Raw genomic sequence first — 21,131 nt, 5'->3', positions numbered from 1 at the left:
ATTCCGTTAAATCTAGGGTTTGCTTGATATTTTGTAGGGGGCTGCTAACAATTGATCATGGAGGATATCATATTTACGAAGATTTACCATGGTGGAATCTTATCTGAGTTATCGGTTGTCCCTACTTATGTTGGAAACTGTGTGTCTGCACTAAGGTATATCATCAAGGACCACTTTTCCATTTTGGAACTATTGTATTATACTAAAGAATTAGGGTATGAAACTGTTGGAGGATTTTATGTGAAAGACTTATCGAATAAAAAATGGATCCTAATTACAACTGACCAACATTTACTACACCTTATTAAAGACTTAAAACACGAGGACACTTTTGAAGTATATGTCTGTCATGTATTAGATAAACCCTTACTTGACACTGAGGTAACTATAGGATATCTAACTAATGGTGAAGATGGTGAGGCTGTTAACTTAGGTGAAGAAGGTGAGGCTTGTAACCTTAGTGGTAAGGGTGGTGAGGGTGAAGCTGTTAACCTTACTGGTGAGGGTGGTGAGGGTGAGCATGTTAGCCTAGGTGGAGAGGAAGTGGATGATAACCTAGGTGGAGAAGATGCATCTGATTTCTTGAGTAGTGATTCAGATTTAGATATACCTTCAGAAGCTGGTTCAGATATTGATGAGGAGCTGATAGCATTTAGAGAAGAAAGAAGAAACAAAAAACAGAGAAAAAAGGCTACTGAATTTGAAGAAATACCAGTTGGAGAAGCTGGTGGTATAGATAGAGGTTTTGAGGATATTGGAAAGAACAAAATTGACAAATATGCTGGAAAATTGGGTGGAGATGAAGATTACATTGATAGCTCTGACTGTTGGAGTGATGATAGTGATGAACAACTAGATGTGGATGCTGTTAGTGGAGTAGACATACCTGCTAGAAGTAGAAGCAGAAAGGTTAGGTATGATGAAGATAGTGAAGTGTCAATTTTTGAGCTTGGAATGGTCTTTGAAGGGGCAGATCAGTTCAGGAAAGCAGTGGCAGATTATGCTGTAGAGTACAGAAGACAGTTAAAGCTAAGACCTAATGAAAAACATAGAGTGAGGGTGAAGTGCAAAAATGTTAAGTGTAAGTGGTTGTTATATGCTTCGATTGACAGGGACTCAGGTGATTTTATTGTAAAGAACTATCATCCTATTCACAAGTGTATTCCATTAAACAGAAATAAGTTGTGTAATTCAAAGTTTATTGCTAGAAAGTTTAAGGACAGAATTATATCTCAACCATACATAAGGATTTGGGAAATTCAAGATTTGGTTAGAAAGACATTGGGTCTTTATGTTGGTAAGACTCTTTGTTACAGGGCTAAACAGAAAATTATGAGGGAAGACATGGGTGATTGGAATCTGGAATTTGCCAGATTGTGTGACTATGCAGATGTGATCAAACAAACCAATCCTGGAAGCTCTTGTTGGGTAAAAATTGATAAGGAAACTGAACCAGGGAAGAACCTTTTTGTGTATTTTTATGTATGCTTTCATGCATTTAAGCAAGGATGGTTGGAGGGGTGTAGGAATATAATTGGATTTGATGGTTGTTTTCTCAAGGGAGCTTGTAAGGGTGAATTATTAGTTGTTGTTGGAAAGAATGGGAACAATCAAATGTATCCCATTGTCTGGGCTGTTGTGGATACAGAAACAAAACATAGTTGGAGCTGGTTCATAAGTTATTTAATTGCTGATCTAAACTTGGGAACTGGTGAAGGTTTGACTGTGATGTCAGATATGCAAAAGGTATTGTTTATACAATTTCTTCTTTTTTTAGTTTAGTTTTACTACTCCAATTACTTATTTTGTATATACTTTTTGTTAGGGACTTATTCCTGTATTGTTGGAGTTGTTACCAAATGCTGAGAAAAGAATGTGTGCTAGACATATATGGAGTAATTGGCATGTTAACTGGAAAGGAGAAGAAAGAAGGAAACAGTTTTGGAGATGCTCAAAGGCCTCTTTTGAAGTCAAGTTTGGTGAAGAAGTTCATGCAATGTCTAAGCTAGGTAAGAAGGAAATAACAGAGGACTTACTACATTATGATCCCATAAATTGGTGTAGAGCTTTTTTTCAGACTCATTCCAAGTGTGATGTTGTAGAAAATAACATGTGTGAGACTTTCAATTCCTGGATCTTAGCTGCTAGACATAAATCAATTATTACCATGGTAGAGGATATTAGGGATAAAATGATGAACAGACACATAGACATGATCAAATTTGCTGAAACATGGATATCAGACATTGCACCTATGGCAAGGGCAATACTAGAAAGAAATAAGGAGTGTTCAAAGAACTGTAATGTTCAATGAAATGGGGTGAATGGTTTTGAGATTAGTAATGGGGAATACTCATTTGTTGTTGACTTGGAGAAGAAGCATTGTGACTGTAGGTTGTGGATGTTGAGAGGTATTCCTTGCCCTCATGCTATTTGTGCTTATTATTACTTGAATCAAGATCTTGATCAACATGTAGAACACTGGTATATGAAGGAAACATTTCTCAAGGCTTACAATCATTTCATCCAACCAATACTCAATATGAGAATGTGGCCTAAAACTACAAATCCATCAATAGAGCCTCCAAAACAAAGAAAAATGCCAGGCAAACCTGGCAAGAAGAGAAGAAAGAGCAAGGATGAGCCCAAAAAATGGGGAAAAATTTCCAGAAAAGAAGTAAAGATGACATGTTCCATTTGCAAGAAAACTGGTCATAACAAAGCTGTGTGTGCAAGAGTAAGTAATCCTAGTCATATTCACATTTGTAAATTGCTTAAAGTTTATAATCATATGTTTTATTTTGTGGTGACATAGTATGGGAGGGGGAGCACTTCTCAACCTACAAGTCAAGGAAACAGCCAACAAAGTTATTCTCAAACAAGAGTAAGATTTGCTTTACATATTCATTTGCCTTAATTTTCATTTAGACAGTTATTCATATGTACTTATTTTTGTTCAACAGGTTAGAACACAAAGTTCTGTTTGTCCTGATACCAGTGCTGTGCCAAGAACTGTGCCAAGAACTACCCAAACAACAGTAAGATTAGATAATGGCTATCCTTTAAAAATTCATTTGCATTTTAAGTTTGTTGTACAAGTTTTCATACATCCTTATTTATATTATATAGTCTACAATGGAGGTCCATCTACAATGGGAGGTCCATCACATTCTACTTCCAGAACCACATATGCAACTACACAATCAAGTCAAACAACTTCTATTTGTGCTGACACAACATCTGTGCCAAGACCTGCTCAAAATAGGGTTCAAGTTGGAACTAGAAGAGGATTGGGAAGAAAAAAAGCTAATGCAAGAGGAACCGCATTTGTTACAGAAAGGGATAGTTCTTCTAGTGAATTGCCACCTTTATCAGGTCACAAGAGACCATACAGTTCTGCCTCATTTGCTGCTGCTACTGGAGAAAACAGAAGGCCTGCAACTGGTTTTGGTGTTTACTCTAATCCTACAACTGGAGCCCAAGTATTAAATGTATGTTCACTTAACATGTTTACCTATTTTAGTGTATATTTTATAGCCATATTATAATCTAACATTATGTTAAACTTTCTATCTTATATTGCAGCCTGGTACATCAAGTGAGAAGATTCTACATGGGCCAACAACATTGAAGAGTGCTTCACCAACCAATATAGACATTGGTTTTAAACCCCGTGGCCTAAAATGGAAGGGAAAAGATGCAGTCAGCACCTCACAATTACAACAAATGAAAGCTAAAAAGAAAAACTGGAAGTAGTTCATTTGGGAAGTTGGTGTCTATTTGAAAACAATTTACTCTTTGGTTTATTTGAACACTTGTCTAATGTATTTTTGAACATTGTATTTCTGTTAGCAAGACTATGCCTATTGTAAGACAATGGTTTTCTATTACCTCTCAATGCATTTGTGTTATGTATTTCCATTACTTACTGTGTGTTATGTATTTTTCAGTAATGCATTTGTGTTATTAACTTACTTTTTGAACAACAACTACACTACCTTTCAAAGCATGCCTTTTGTTTTTGTCAATAAGAGTACTAATCAATTCAATTCCAGAAAAAAAATTCAAAACACATGGCAAGTGATCAATTCAACAGAGATCAATTCAACTCAAACTTCCAATTTGATACAAAATATTAAGGACATATACCAATTAAAACATCACTAATTGATCTAGAATAACTACCTAACTACTGCAAAACTAAACAATTAAGTATTACAATCCTGAACTACTATCAACTACAAAATATTAAAGAACCATTTAATAGTTAGTAGACAAAGAAAAACAATCACAATTCGATTAAATTTGACATTTTCCCAATCCCTTTGGAGTTTAACTTCCTTAAGCTTCTTGTTCAATACCATCAATTTCACTTCACTTTCATTCAATTGAAATTTCAAAGAATCTTTTTCTTCTTCAAGCTCTTTCACTTTTCTCTTTAGTCGATCAATCGGATTTTGACCGTCTATGAGTCTATTCATTGAGGATGATTCATCAACATTTTCAAGCGACGGATCAATCCATCTAAAATATCCACATCCACCATTTTCCTACAAACCATATAACAGTAGTAAGGCGTAATAAATATACCAAAATATTGATTTTTCAAATAGTACAACAAGAACAGTTTTTGTTCGAAAAATAACAAACCTTTGATGATTTGCATCCAAAAAATCGACGACCTGGGTTCAAAGGAGTCCTCGAAGTTTTCAGTCGACAATAATAACCACACTTGCATATATCAACTTCATCGATATTTACTGAAATTTGCGACATTTGATAAAAGAGAATTGATTTAGAGAAGAAGAGAGAAACTTGGAGATTTAGAAGTAGAAGAGAGAATTCGAGATTTAGGGTTCTAAATGGATTTTGGGGAAGAGAAATTGGGGAAGAGGATTTTGGGGAAGAGAATTGGGGATTTCACTTCAACTTTAACATTGAAGTGTAATGTTAACGTTGCTGCCATGTAGGCAGTGTAAAAAATGAGAAAAAAACAAATTCACGCGCTCCATTTGCGTGAATCACAAACGATTTGCCATGTAGGAAAAAAAATGGTTTTACGGTTCAAATTTGGATAGTTGAGGTGTTCAATAGGTAGTACGTCTAGTTGAGATGTCTAAGTGAATAATCGGGACAATTTTGAGTGGCCGCATATGACTCTATTTTTGTAAGTTATACTTTTAAATAAGTATCTCTACTTTCCAGAAGAATTAAAAGAATAATATAACAAATTATCTTTGGATTAGATTTCAAATTCAATTCAATTTGTAAATAACAGCATTCCAAAACGGCCTGGGTATTAAACATGATTAAATGATGTGTTGCACCTTCTAAGAAATTTAATTAGGTACAGTTGAACATTTAATTTAGGCATAATACATATATTAGATCCTAAACTTAGCTTCAAATTTTAACTTTGACCTTCAACTTTCATAATGCACAAACAGACACTTTAACTATTCAACTTTTAAATAAATAAACACATGAGTCCTACATGGCACAATACGCTTAGGACACCACGTAGGACAAAAAATGACATGTAGGACATGTGTGTCTATTTGTTCAACTTTATACAAGTTTAAGTGTCTATTTGTGCACATTTAAAGTTGAAGGACATAAATGTGATTTGTAGCCAAATTAAAGGGCATATTTATGCATTATGCCTATAATTTATTTTGGTACTGCTTTCGTTTTAAAATAAATATTTTCTTTTTCTAATTTACTTATTTTTATTGTTAATCGTTTATAAAGAAAATAACACACTTTTATATGAAGTAGTAATTTAATTTTAAAATATCTATCGATCTTTAATGAAATAATTTATAATCACCCAAAATATAATTATTAATTTAACATGATTAAATACTTTTAAGAAAAATATGATTCTTTTATAATGCAAAATTTATATATTAAATGAGAATGTTTAGAAAAATAAACTCATTTAAAAAAAAATTAAATATCACTTATTTTAAAATAAATGAAGGGAATATACAGTGGTGTACAATAAGATTTTTTCTAAGCGGTGTCACTATTAAGGGACAAAATGACTCAAGAAGAAAATCAATGAATTTTTTTTTTATTTTAGGACTGGTACAAAACATATGAGTTAGAGGTTGGCATGGACCTTGTTGAAGATATGATCTTCTTATTGCATCATGATCATTTGGATGATATTTTCGAATAGGTAAACTTTCTCCAGAATCAATCGATAATGAATTTAAATCAATTCCTTCACTTCGCCGATATCTTTTTGACTCATTAACTTGTTCTTTCAAGTCAGTTGAAACTTGAGTCATTAAAATTGACTTTAAAGATTTGTAATTATTTTTAGAATAATATCTCTCCATCAAAAATTTAGACTAATATGATTTGATCTGCACAATTAGTAATTGAGGATCAAATAATAGAGGATTGCGGAAAATTTTAATCAATTTAATGAATTCTGAATTATTTCATTCTAACAAGTAGATAGTAAAAGATAAAACTATTATTATAAACAAATTAAAATTAAAATTCAAGCACATAATAAAAAAAATAGAAAAACAAAAAAATACTAACATGATATGGAGATTTGAGATGTGAATAACAATGATAGATGAACAAGCCAAGAAGGGAAGGAAAATTGAACAAACTAACAACTCAAAAATATACTAATACAAAAATTTAAAGAGTCAACATTATTTTTATTTAACTATAACTCTAATTGATAAAGGAGATTTTGAGTTTTATATTAATTTTAAAAATAAAAATAAATTGTTAGATTTTGAATGAATTTGGTGGGTGTTTGGTTTTTAATGAAGACACATATTATTTTAAGTTTAAAACAAAAATTTAATAATTTTAACAAAAGAAAAGATTAAAATGTGAACAAAAGAAACAGAAGTACCCCCTGGAAATCGAACATGTGACGTCACCTCAAGAATAGAGTGTGTTTGCTATTTGAGCTAGCCGCATTATGTTGTAAGCAGTGTCTTGCAAATACTTTTATCCTTTAGTCTTTTTTGTTTTTTTTTTTATATATAGGTATATTCGTTAAAAAAATTTGACGACACCCCTTCTATGTGACTAGATTCGCCCCTACTCAATCATCTTAACAACTGAAAATATTAGAAAACAATGTAAAAGGGATCCTCTGGAAAGTAATGAGGCTCACAAACTGACTCCGAGTGCTCAACTGGATTAACAAGGTGTTGGATGTTGATCTTGATTACCTGTGTCTGCATGATAAAATGATGCATATCAGATGACATCAGTAAATTGAATGTATGAGTATACGAGGAAAAATCAAACATAACATAAGCTTGAAAATAAAGGTGTAGTTTATACAACACTTTTAAAAGAGTAGATGACAACTCAATGTATTAAAGAAATACAATAACAACTCAAGTTACATATAAAGTAATATACTGCGGTGGGAGTTTCTCTAACCGATAACCGTCACTATGAGCCTAAGTGATGATACAACGTCTCCCCACTCTGCTAAAACTATCCTATACCTTGTGATATAGAACATCTCAACTAAGTGGATCCACTAGTCAATGCTAAAAAGCACTAATTAAGGAATCATCTAAAAAGTATGATCCTTTCTACCTATGATGACTACATGACTTATGGAGACTTGAATTATTATGAAATCGTCCCCATATCGGGCTCAATACTACTCCCAAAGATATACTCAGCTCATATGTTTTGAAAACAAAACTCTTTCTGTGATTTGAGATAATTACTAAAATACTAGCTCAAAGGATCTCTTGGAAAATTGGTGTTTCCACTCTTATTTAAAATGTGAAAACATTTGGACTCTTGGAAATACTTAATTCCCGTATAATCTTTTGAAGAAATGAACTTTACTCTTACTCTTTACTCAACTCAAAACTCAAGCTTTAACAAAGTAAAAACGTTTAGTGAAAGACTTTTGGAAAACTTTATGAACTTCTCTTGACTTGACTCTTAACTTTTCTTGAATTTATTATAGATTCAAGGTTCATTTATTTCATGATGTTTATACGTACCTTAGAGTGTAGAAATTGATTAGAAAATATAAGTACGTTACTAGGGAACTCGTACGAAAAGAAGTGGAAAAAGGTGAAAGATTTGGCGTCCCTAGCACTCTGAGAGGCGTGGGGCGCTAGAGGGTAAAATTCAAAGTCTGGGTTGGGGCGCTCTATCTGACGCGACGCCCAGAGCCCAAACTTCAGAACCCCTTTTGTGGCGCTTTGAGAGGCGCGGCGTCCCAGACCTTTCTCCAGAAAATCCCTATTTTTCTCCTTTGTTTTTCAACTCTAAACCCACTAATTTCACTTGGTTCTTTCCCCCAAGAACTTAAAATCGATTATATCCCCAGTATTTATGAGATTCTACTCAAATCACACCTAATCTCATAATTAAACTCAAGAAACTTCAACAACAAGAACTTAAACGAATTTCATCAAGAAGCCATAATCTTTTTCTTTCAAAATAACACAATTATGCTGAATTGAATCATGATCGGTGCATGGGTGAACTAACCCAACGCTATGTAATCTCACATACCTTGTAAGATTGAATCCTTGATAAAATCCACAATCAAAATAGCACGATCTCGACGGATCTTGAACTTTTCTTCTTCTTTCTCTTCTTCTCTCTTTTCTCCAAGCCCTAACGTAAATTTTCAAGGAAAAATAACTTAAATACACAACTATAAGTTTTATATTCTCTAATTTTCCCTTCTTTTTTTAAATATTACATAATTCCTTTTTTTAAAATTTTAGTAGAAGTGTATAGATACATAACATTCTCTCTCCTATAATACACAATCCCCCAATATAATGCCTATTTTTTCTCCACTAAAACACTCAATCTGCTAAATCAGTTTTTGGATTTTGAATTATTAATTTTAATTAAAACACCCAATTTTGAAATTTTGAATTTCAAAATTCAAAAAATTTGAAATTTCAAAAAACTGCATAATTTCTCTCCCGTTCTTATTGTTCTTCTTACTCCACCACGTCTTCAATTCTTCTTACTCCAACATTTACTAAACTTTACTCCGGCTTTACACATGATAAAGAGAGTGTATGGTGACTAATTACAACAAGCTCTGCAGAAAATCACCTTTCCTCAATGACAATTTAGAGCTTTTGTGGTGACTAATGCAACTAGCATGAATATGAAGCACCTCATATTCACGACTAAATTGCCACCAGTGATTGTAAGTCACTACTGTTATGCATAGGAGGAGCTATGCACATATTATGTGTATTTTTAAATCATGTTGTGGTTTAGCACGTAATTGGATATATGATTCAGGCCTACATTGTTTCGGGTTTGTATTTTTATACATATTTTAAAATTGTTGTTGAAATTAGTAAAAATTTTAAGGAATCCAATATGAATCAAAAAATTATAAAAATTATTATGATGTATCAGACAATAGGTTTAATACATAAGTACAAAGTGGATTATAATGTTTAGTCTATGATTTGATACATGAATTAGATGTGTATCATATGATTTCCTATGTATCAAGGGTTTTTGAAATTTTTTATCATGTATCAGTGATTAATTTCAATAATTGCGCCATCAAGTGTGCTTGCTGATACATTTTGAATCAGTGTGTATAGTGTTTTAGACGATGAATTGATACATGAATTTTGCTGATACATTTTGAATCAGTGTGCTTGCTGATACATTTTGAATCCATCAAGTGTGTATAGTGTTTTAGATGATGCATTGATACATTTTGAATCCATCAAGTGTGCTTGCTGATACATTTTGAATCAGTGTGTATAGTGTTTTAGACGATGCATTGATACATGAATTTGTTGTGTATCATAATGTTTTCTATGTATCATGCGGTTTTGAAAATTGTATTCAAAATAGATGATATAATCTTTGATTTTCAAAATTTGAAATTAATATCCAATTACGTGCTAATTTAATGTTGATTAATGATCTGTTAACGTAAATTAAGCTATTTTAGTTAATAAGTTTAAATGTACCGTTTTTTCCCCATTTTTTTCTTTACAGTTTAAATTTACCATGTATCATTTACCATGTATCACTAGAGTCTAAAATATCACGGCACAAAAATTTTAAGGGATTTTTCGTAAATACTAAATTTGTCGGGACAGAGTGTAATTATTGAATTACACTATGGGATTCCTTAAATTTTTACAATTTTCAATTGTCTAAAGTGATCTAATTTTGATTTGATTCAATTAAACTCCTAAAAACAAATTAAAATAATTTGGGTATGGAAAAGACCAAACTACTCTTCCACAATCCGAATTAGACTTTCCTTATTTAAATAGCCCAATTTCAAATGAGCATGTCTCTCTCATAAGAACTCGAAATTACGCAAACTCGATTATTTTAGAAAGATAATTCCAAGATATTTTCTACGGTATCTGGAAGTGCATCTAAAACATACCGAGTTAGGAGTTATGGTTATTTAAAGTTGACCAAAAACTCAAACTTAACATAACTTAACAATTTTCTCGAAGTTTTCTATCTTTTCCAAAATAACTCTTTCTAATTCTAGCTATTTCTAGTTTTTTCAATTAGCGAGATATTACAATTAATTGGATATATACTATATGTTGATTTTTAGAAAAATGATGGTGGAAAAAAAGCTGGAAGGATAATTAAATATTTCTCTCAATGATTCGATTAAATTGATTTAACTGAGCATAGAAGGTTTTAAAACTCTAATTTGAAAACAAATAAATCTCCGGAATAAAATTTGAAAATCTAAATTATCTCAACTAAATTCAAATTTAAATTTAATCAAAGACTCGTCATACAACTTAAACTAGTTATTATTCAAAAGTAATTTATCAACAATATTAGTCAAACTAAGCTTTATTAACTTCTCAAATTTCATGGAAAATGTCTTATGACACTATCATAAAAATAACTTTTAACGATAACAAATAAAGATATTAATAAAGAGTGCTAAAAATTTTACTGACATTAGTTAACCGTCATTGGAACTAATGTCGCTAAAGGTTTTAGAATTATATATAAAGAGTATTAAGTGCCGCTTCAAATACATATATTTAGCAGCAATTAAACTATTATGGTTACCAAAATTTTTGAGGTAGTGTGATGTATATGGACTTTTATTGACATGGGGTTATCATTGGTGTCTTTTTTTTTCCCTCTTTCTTTGTTGGTAAGATAATATTTTATGTGTTTTATGTGATTGATATCCCTTTTAATAATGGTGATACATATTAATAAAATAAATTCTTGAACATCTGGAAAACACCAGTGAAGAAGATCTTGTTGTTGAAATAGTTGTGAGCTAAATATTTATTTACCTTTTGTAGGCCTCAATACTGTCCTCTAAAGAACATATTACTTTTGTGATGTGGTCAAACACTACTGAAAAAAAAAAAGTCAACACTTTGCTTTAACTTTTCTTTCTTTTTCTTATTTCTCCTTTAATGTCCGAGGTATTCCGTTAGAGTTCTGACTAAATTCAAATAACGCATTATAGGATTCATTTGGAAAAGATATTCTTAATAGAATTTTTTTTATATCTAACACTCGAATTTGATATCTATGATTAAAGGTAAAATAGTTATGATACTGTGAGTTGAGTTGAGAAGATAATTATAAGACAATTCTATCGACGATAATATTTCACGATCCCTACCACAACTCGATCACGAAAATAGGCATCTCCCACGCCCTTATGGCAGACACCTTTTTCACTTTTTGTGTTGTCAAATGCTTTACTTATTTTTGTCTATTGATAATTGTAAAGAGAGATAGGAAATAAGCAAAATGAAATGATGATAAAAAGGCCAACTAATCATCATTTTAAAGAAAAATCATGGCTTCCCTTGATGTAAACTCTAGGTTTCTCCATGCAATTTCATATTGCTCAAATTATGAGATCAAATTAGTGTTTCAATATGCAATTTCATATTGATTTTATATTATGAGATAAAATTTTATTTTTCCAAATATCATGATTTGAGAATTTTTGTAATATAAAAATTAACCTACATGTTCATATTTTATAAATATAAATTTCATATTTATATCTACTAATCATTTATTTCACATGTAAATAAGATTTATAATTCATATTATTACTTTTTATATCATTAGTATCTCATATAATGTTCATTCTCACAAACATAAGATTTATTATTACTTCAAATCAATTTCTACTTTACCATTTATATTCATAAATTCATTTATTATTATTTTTATCAAATATATTACCAACCAAATTGATCAATAAACTGCTCAAAGTAACAATCTTGATTCGTCTTCTCATTCGTATGAACGAGAAATGCAAGTTCAACGTGAAAAGATTGTTCGTACTATGTAAGAAGATTATATTAAAGATTAGCACACCACAACTTAATTATGTTTAATTTTTATATTTTCATTCAATTAAAGCTCGATTAATAAATATTGTAATTTTTTAAAAAAATAAAATAAAATTGTAATAGTGTATTATGTGATTTTATAAACTCGTGTTTATTTGGTAAGATTGTATAAAGAATTGAGACAATTTTAATTGTTTTACGACTTATGTATTTTTATGTTTATGAAAAAATATACAACCTAAAAAGTTCAAATCGTATGTCCAAACAAAACTTCAACTTCAAATCATGATTTTATATCACATGACCAAACAACCGTGAACTTCTTAATCCATCAAATTTATGTGAAAATTAAATTTTCAGCTTCCTCCGGGAATTTTCATCTCTTTTTTTTTTCCAAACTGTCATCCTGATTTTTTTACCAAAAAGATATTTAGTTTTCATCTCTACAATGAATAGGGATCGATATTGAGTGGGTAAAAAGAAGAAGATATAATATTGTATATCAAATTTAAATATTTGTTGTAAGAAAAATAATATCATAGCTTTGTATATTTATTGTATACGGATGTATAAGGGATTTGATTTGCAGCTTCAAAAATTAAGAATAATTTTGGGCAAAAGTACCTTACAATGCTCAATATATAATACGTACTGAGCAGCAACGTTACATTGAATAGTGCAAAAATCAACTCAAATTTCAAAAAAAAAAATTGTCACATACCTTTGATGGACTTAATTAATACAATTACTTCCCAAGTGAAATTAAGTCTATTTCTCTATTTCATTTGCTGGTTCCCCTCCCCACATTTTAATCCTTGCTGCTGCAATATAAGCCTGCAATTTTCATATTTTGTGTTACAAAACTTTGATAAATAGTAAAGAAGCCCAACAAATATCAATGTCTAGTATGTCTTGTAAAATTTTCATGGGGTATCTAAATTTTATTTTATTTTATTTTATTTACATGTTTAACACCTATCGACCAACTTCAAACATTTGATGTCAAAGAAACTATCTGAAGTTTCATATGGTCGGAGTCACGATATTTCTGACATAAATAATTGAACTTCAGTTATATGTGATAAACTGACTGAACTTCTTCCGCGTTATCACTATGTACATTCTATTATAACAAGTAATTACTTACCTCTTTGTTCCAATTGGTTTTGTAAACTATCCAAAAGAGTACAAATGTCTGAATTACAGTTCCACTAACCATTCCATACCAAATTCCCTAACATCACAAACAAAATATGTAAGTACTTAATTAATAGATTAAATATTATAAAAAGGTCTACTCTTAAAACAAAATTGAAATGTTACACTTACTTGGACACCCATGTTGAATTTATAGCCAAGAATTAAACCCAATGGAATACCAAACAAATAGTAACAAGCAATATTGACATAAGCAACCAAAGCTTGCCATCCAGCTCCAATAGCAACACCAGATAGAGCTGGTTGAATATTGTTAACCACGATGCAAAATGCTAGTAATGGTGTCAATTCATAAACAAGACGCTTAACTGATTCACTCTCCGCGAATAAACTAGGGTATTGACTTCGAAAGACCAGTAGAAACACTGATAAGAGAAGCCCAATCAAGAATGAAGAGAACACAACCACCAACACTGAAAATTTAGCTGTTCTTGGATGAGCTGCCCCGAGTTCATTTGACACTCTAACGCTGAAACATATTTTATCTCATCGTGTTAGATGTATGCATGTATAAGATACGTATTCTGGGGTCGTTTGGTAGCTGGCTAGAGTTATGCAGATATTAGTTATGTGAGTTTCTAAATTGTCAACCAAACGTCAAATAAGTTATACATAAATTAATATATGAATAACTTATTTCTTATTCAGCTACCAAACGACTCTGGTACGTAATTAATATAATCATATTTTGGGATTTGTAACAAACCTTATAGCTGCATTGCATCCAATAGCTGCCATAACTGCCCATCCTAGTATGTTCATGCTGCAATTCCACAATTTCTTTAGACAAACATGTACTACAAATGTGCATATTTAAGGGTCTAGAGCCTTGGTAAATACTTTTTTTTACCTATTATCCTAAAATTTGCATCATATTAATTAATTCAACTTTAGAAGTAAAAAATAAAAATGGATCACTACATCAAAATGATCATTAGCGGCAATTAATTGTTAATTGTCGCTAAATATATATTTTTAGCGGCAATATAATCAACGCTATTTGTATATGTCCCTAAAGCCTTTAGCGATACTGCTTCTAATGACACTTAATTAATGACGATAATGACTTTAACACTCTTTATTAATGTCAATACTTATTATCGCAAAAAATTATTTTTATTGTGATATGTATACTATAACCTTATTTGTTTTGCGCTATATTAACATCTCTTCATAGTTATGACTAAGGTTCAGTACTAGAAACAAAAGTTTTTCCATTACAAATAAATGATAAAATCTTTTACACTTAACCAGTTTATTCAAAAAATACATGATTAAAAATAATATTTTTTTTATTAAAATAGTGAAAAGTTCAATCTTTCCATACATAATTAAATAATAGTGGGAAAATGTTGACTTTTTAATAGTAGGTACGTAAAAATAGAAACAAACAACTAATTATATTAATTTTCTAAAATGATGAAATACCATACTTTTTAACAAGGATAACAAGAATTTAGAAACGTCCAATACAACTAATTAATGCAACTACTTGTCCAATAACCTTTGCATATTGACATTTTAAATTTAAATTTCATGTGAATGGTTGGTATACATATATATACAAGTTATAAAATTAGGTATATACATTAATTTTCCGTTGCCGTATCAAAGTTTGTTTTTGCCTTTTTAACACTAGTTAGCAGTAAATGACAGACTCTGCTGAAAGTGATATTTTATTATATTGGAGTAAATAATTCAAAAAGGATAGGGTATACTATTAGTAATTATTGGATTGTTATCTCTAAATTACTTTTCACCTACTCCAAATGTTAAAAGGACAAAATGTCGGACTGTCAAACAATAATTTATCGTCTAATCTAGCTATCCACTATATATAATAGAATAAGTTTTTAAATTTATTGTGAATTATTAGTTTAATTTTAAAATTATTGTATAATATATAAATATGTTATTTAATTTAGCTTTAGTTTACATTTATATTCTTCAATTTTGAATCTGTACAAGTAAACACGTAAATTTGTACTATAAAATTGAACAAATAGACACATGTGTCCTATATGACATAATTCACATAAGACGCCACACCAAGACATAAAATTGTCATGTAGAATACAATATAATGTCAATGTGTCTATTTGTTTAATTTTACACAAATTTAAATGTCTACTTATGCGCACGCAAAGTCAAAAGTCATAGTTGTCAGTTGAAGCCAAGTTAAGAATCATATTTATGTATTATGACTAAATTTATTGACAGCTTTGGAAAAAAAGCATTCTACCTTATTATCTGAAATTAAATAGACCTCTAATCTTTTCACATGGCTAAAATAAAATTGAATAAATCACTTGTTATGTCATGTAGCTCTTAAGAATGTATTTAATCTCAATTAGTCAAGTAAAAAAATATTTTTAAAATTATCAATAATTTAAAAATAAAATTAACAATTCACATCAAATTCAAAAACGTTTTCAGTACTTTTTGTAACAAATACTAGCAATAATGGTAATGAATAAATAAATATTACTACTCCATAAAGGGCTCAACTTGTAGACAAAAGTAAATAATGGTAATGAATAAATAAATATTATAAAGTAATTTGTGTGCACTCACCAAATGGACAAGGCATCAACAGCAACTTCTGCATTCTTCAAATAACCAGCAAACAGGACTAACGCCATGAAGTACCAAGTCTCCAAGCTGCATTTATAAATATTAATTATATTTTAACTTTTCCTTCGGTTTTTCATTCTGTGTCTAGTATTTAAATTGAAATCCGATTTAGTTTAGATTTATACTGAAAAGTTTCACATTTAGTGGTAAAATATTTCTTAATAAAAGCGACACTATATTCAAAAAAGAAAAAATTCACATTCAATAAGAAAATACTTCATAACAAAAGCGACACTATATTGAGGTAGACTAAAACTCGAAACTTTGGTTAAAAATTAAGGAGTATGGTATTTATTACTCTAATTGTGACATCAACAAAACAATAATAATTACACTTATCAAAAATAATAGTTGACAACTTAGACCAAAAGTCTCAAATGTACTGCTAATGATATTATCTTATTTTTTTTAAAAAAAAAAAATAAAGAAATTTTCTGTAGATTAATTTCTTGCATAATTGCTCTTGTCATTCTCAAAGATTATAAAAATTATAAAAAAAAAAAAAGATTCCTAATATATAACAAATTTAGACTCTAATAAAAATTATGTGTCTTGGTCTTATATGTCTATTAACTATGTATTTGGTTGGTAGCCTTTTATTTGATAAGTGTATTTAATCAAAAAAAAGTTGGTTTTATAAGTTTAAGGTGGAATATTAAGTATACCCTCTATTTATTGAGATTATACTGAATATATCATAAGACAAAGAAAACGAAACGTTCAATTAATTTACTAACCATAGCATGACAGCAGAGGCAAGAGATAACCTAACAAAACCCCATAGATTAAGAAAAGCCTTCCATGTAAAACCTGACCATGCTTGTCCACAAGTACCACTAAATATATATAACATTTGTGCCACCACTATGAACCACCATGATGAGTTGAGCACCACCGCGGCACCGACAAGTCCCCACCCCAACTTCAACATAAACAACCAGCTAAAAAATGTATGAATAACCAAAGCTATTGCTGCAATCCAAGCCATCACCATCATCTTGCTTTGTGACTAAAGATCACAAAAATATCAAATGTTTAGCACATTATGTATGTTATATACATATCATTAAATTTAAATTGTGAATTCGTCTCTGTTACCTGTAAGAATTTGGCTATCGGAAAATTCATAGCATATGCAAATAATTGAGGAATCATATATAAAGCCATCTTCCCTGCTTCTCTTGATATATCCTCTGTTTGTCCAATTAATCTCAAAAATTGGGCAGCAAAAATATAAAGTAACATTAAAATTACTGCTGTTGAATTGAGAATAACCCATGATCTTTGCATGTATACACCTAACATGTCAATTTGTCCTGCTCCAAATGCTTGTCCACATAGTGTTTCTAGTGCACTTCCCATACCCAACTATCCATACAACCAAAAAAAAAAAATCGAATTCAAGATGTAACTCAATCTTAAAAGCTAATTCATGAGTGGTAAATATTTCTAAAGACGGGAAATAACTCTTCCACAAATTAATCTAGGGCTTAACAAGCACCTTGTACACTGAGGATTAAATATCTAATACATGATGACAAGCGATTTTAATAACTTTGATTCAACTATTATATATATCTTTATTAAATACGTACGAATTATTAATTTAAAATAAATATACAAAACATTTGCAACATGATATGAGGCGCCTAACATGCTATAACTATGTGAGGTCCATGAAATTTATAGTCAAATATCTGTCTTTCAAGTAAGTTCTAAGGCACTGACATATAATACAAAAATAACGTTTTTAGATAATAATACAAATTCTTTTTTTTGTATTTTTATTTAGAAAACTACAAAGTGTAGTTATCTATTACAACAAGATATTCAAATCAATAGATGAATAGAAATCTCAAAAAAAAAAAACTATGAAAGAGGAAAAAAGGAATCTCTCAAGAATAAGAACATTATTATCTTATTTTTCTATAGATTATAGTAATCTCGAAAATCATCGAAAAACTTGGAAAAAAAAAGTCCAAAAAATTCATAAATTTTAAATTATGACTTTTTTCGATATTAGGGGAGGGCCTAACATCTCAATTCTCAACTAACTTTCTTTTATCAACAACTAATATTTAAAAATTATTCCAATAACTATTAGATGTAACAATGAACACACACATCAAATCAACCATAATGAAAAACAGATTCTCACTGAATAACTTGTAAGAAAATATATACTTCATTTTTTTTCTTTTTCTCATCGATTCAATAGCTATTGAACATTTTTCAACGAGAATTACGTACCATAACACCAAAAGAGAAACCAGCAATGACAGAATTTTCAACAGAAACAGCAGCAAGTTGAAGAGTACCAAGATGACCAGCAAATGTTTGAGTAACAGCACCAAGAGAGTACTGACAAATTGAAGTGAAAATAGCTGGACCAGCAAGATACCATAATTTTTTAGATTCAACACTAAACTCTCTAAAAAAATCTTGAATTCCAATGATAGGTGGAATATCATCAACATCAGCAACAAATGAAGAACCAAAAGAATTTCTTATGAGACTATTATTAGTATTATTAAGATCAGATGTACTAATTTCTGTTTGTGAAAGAAGAGGTTCATTTTGCTTGGAGTTGTGGTCTTCCATTGAAAGGATAAAATAAAACAAAATCATTTGTTGTATGGTTATATATATATATATATATATGGAGATGTACACCTAATTCTATGAATTTTCTTTAACTTATATGACACTATAATTTTTTTGTATTATTTGTTTCCTATCTTACATTTTTATCATATTTTAAAATGATTTTATTTTATATTTAAAACAGCGCTATTGTATCTAATGTTGCTATACGCTTTAACAATAATGATAAAGAGTATTAATCACCGCTAAAAATAAGATAATGTTATCAAAGATCATTTTTAAATATCAATTCCAAAGTAATGGTTGTTTATAGGGGTGTCAAAAATAAACTCATATATAAGTAATCTGCCTAATTCGTCATAATTTTATGGATTGGATTCAAGATAATTAAAATTAAGTCCAATAACAACTCATTCAAGCCTATCTAACTTTAATTGAGTTCAATTTAATTTTCAATTTCAACCCGTTTTAATACTCTTTTTCTATATTGATATAATGTATATTCCTATATCGAAGGTATAAATTACTGACTATTTTATATTTACTATGATTTATTTATTTATTTGTAACTTTTTTTTCCTTGAGTTGAAATTCAAATTATGGTTATTAAAGTTAAATAACAATATGTTAAAATTATTGAGATTAAGCTAATAATATCTCTAATTTTAACGCAACCAATTTATTTCACACGCCTTATTATTTATGCATTAGGTAATTAAAACATATTGTGTAAACTATTTATTTATTTATATACTCACCTTATTCACATGTCACATGAATAAGGACGAAGTGGGTATTAATAATATACAATATAGTGTGGATGACACAATCAAATTTTCAACTCAAGATGGGTCTGAATCGTCTGATTGATATTGTTGGCGGATACTTTTTAAATAATTAATACACTAAGATTAACAAACAAATTATAAAAAATTGTCTCACCTTTCATCCCCCAACTTTCTTTTTTAATAACAGCATGTAAAGCAAGGGAAAACTTTTCTTAATCATGAACTTCCAATTGTCATAATATGTAATAATTAAATTACTTCTAAAATATGTAATAATTAAATTACTACAACAACAACAAAATCTTAGCACCATTTTTTATTTTTACGAAGGAGATTTTGGGAAAACTTAGTATTTATGATTTGAATTTATTAATGGGTCTTCTACATAGTTTTTTATAAAAAAAATCCTAGGATTCGAAGACTTTGGGTGCACCAATGTTAATATAGCTCAAATATGAGATCTAAGTTAAACTTAAAATAAAAATTATAAACAAGCTTTAGTAGGATTCTAACCCTGGTCTAGAGTGTGGAATCTCTTGACTCTACCAATTGCACAAGAGAAATTCTATGTTTTTTATGGGTGCACTGCTAAGTATATTCTAATTTCTACCAGTTTTCCTATATATATATATATATGATTTTTTTCGAAAGTTAACGAGTGCACGTGCATCCGTCCATATAGTGTGAGTCCGCCCCTGTTTGAATGACAATTACAAATCAATACTAAGTTTTTTCCATAGTCTAAGGGGTCTTTAACAGTCTTTCATAAAAATTACTAAGGGGTCTTTTACGTAGTCTTTCATAAAAATTAGGAAAAATAACTTAAATACACAACTATAATTTTTATATTCTCTAATTTTCCCTACTTTTTTTAAATATTACATAATTCCCTTTTTTTTTATTTTAGTGTAAGTTTTTAGATACATTACAATCTCTCTCCTATAATACACATTTACCAATTTTAATGCCTATTTTTTCTCCATTAAAACACTCAACCTCTTAAATCAGTTTTTGAATTTTAAATTTTATCCATTTAAACACTCAACCTTTTAATCAGCTTTTTGATTTTGAATTATTAAATTTAATTAAATTTAAATAAAAGACCAAACTTTGAAATTTTGAATTTCAAAATTCAAAAAATCAGGAAGCAGGATAACTTCCAGTGCCTTCTACCGTTTTGTTCTTACTAACATCAAGTTTCACTTCTTCTTTTTTCCTTAATCGTCTTCATTCATCTCAAACCAGCATATTTTTTATTTTCTTCTTTTTATTCTTAATCCATCATCGTCTATTTCTTCCTAATCTGGAATCGTATGAACCCAGCATCTTTTTATTATTAATCCATCATCAATTCGTATATTCTTCTCTTTTTTGTTTTTGTTAATTGTTCTATTAATTCATAGTAATGGATCCGTTAATTAATAGAAGGATATATGATTCCGACGATGATAATTGGAAAGAAAATAGGAAAAAGTCTTTGCATGATCCTATGAATCTTCAGAAGGATTCAAACAAAGACTCTGGCGAAACATCAAAGGTTGTCAAAATACAACAAAAA

General features: G+C 29.8%; 2 protein-coding genes across 2 annotated transcripts; both read right to left on the bottom strand.

The window, feature by feature from the left end:
* Positions 1 to 4,145: 4,145 nt before the first annotated feature.
* On the bottom strand, positions 4,146 to 5,170 carry LOC107019253. The gene is made up of 2 exons (XM_027916958.1): positions 4,651 to 5,170; positions 4,146 to 4,550 (listed from the first exon to the last, which is right to left on the bottom strand). Exons 1-2 carry the CDS (start codon positions 4,774 to 4,776, stop codon positions 4,239 to 4,241), a joined length of 438 nt encoding a protein of 145 aa, XP_027772759.1. The 5' UTR covers positions 4,777 to 5,170; the 3' UTR covers positions 4,146 to 4,238.
* A 7,712-nt stretch (positions 5,171 to 12,882) lies between these two features.
* On the bottom strand, positions 12,883 to 18,850 carry LOC107018448 (protein DETOXIFICATION 29-like). The gene is made up of 8 exons (XM_015218931.2): positions 18,432 to 18,850; positions 17,280 to 17,549; positions 16,919 to 17,190; positions 16,122 to 16,208; positions 14,254 to 14,310; positions 13,659 to 14,016; positions 13,477 to 13,563; positions 12,883 to 13,163 (listed from the first exon to the last, which is right to left on the bottom strand). Exons 1-8 carry the CDS (start codon positions 18,807 to 18,809, stop codon positions 13,098 to 13,100), a joined length of 1,575 nt encoding a protein of 524 aa, XP_015074417.1. The 5' UTR covers positions 18,810 to 18,850; the 3' UTR covers positions 12,883 to 13,097.
* Between the last annotated feature and the right edge of the window lie 2,281 nt (positions 18,851 to 21,131).

The sequence above is a fragment of the Solanum pennellii genome, chromosome 5, assembly GCF_001406875.1.
Source record: "Solanum pennellii chromosome 5, SPENNV200".
Lineage (NCBI taxonomy): Eukaryota > Viridiplantae > Streptophyta > Magnoliopsida > Solanales > Solanaceae > Solanum > Solanum pennellii.
Note: the sequence above shows the minus strand (reverse complement) of the source record. Positions and strands in the feature narration are given on the sequence as shown.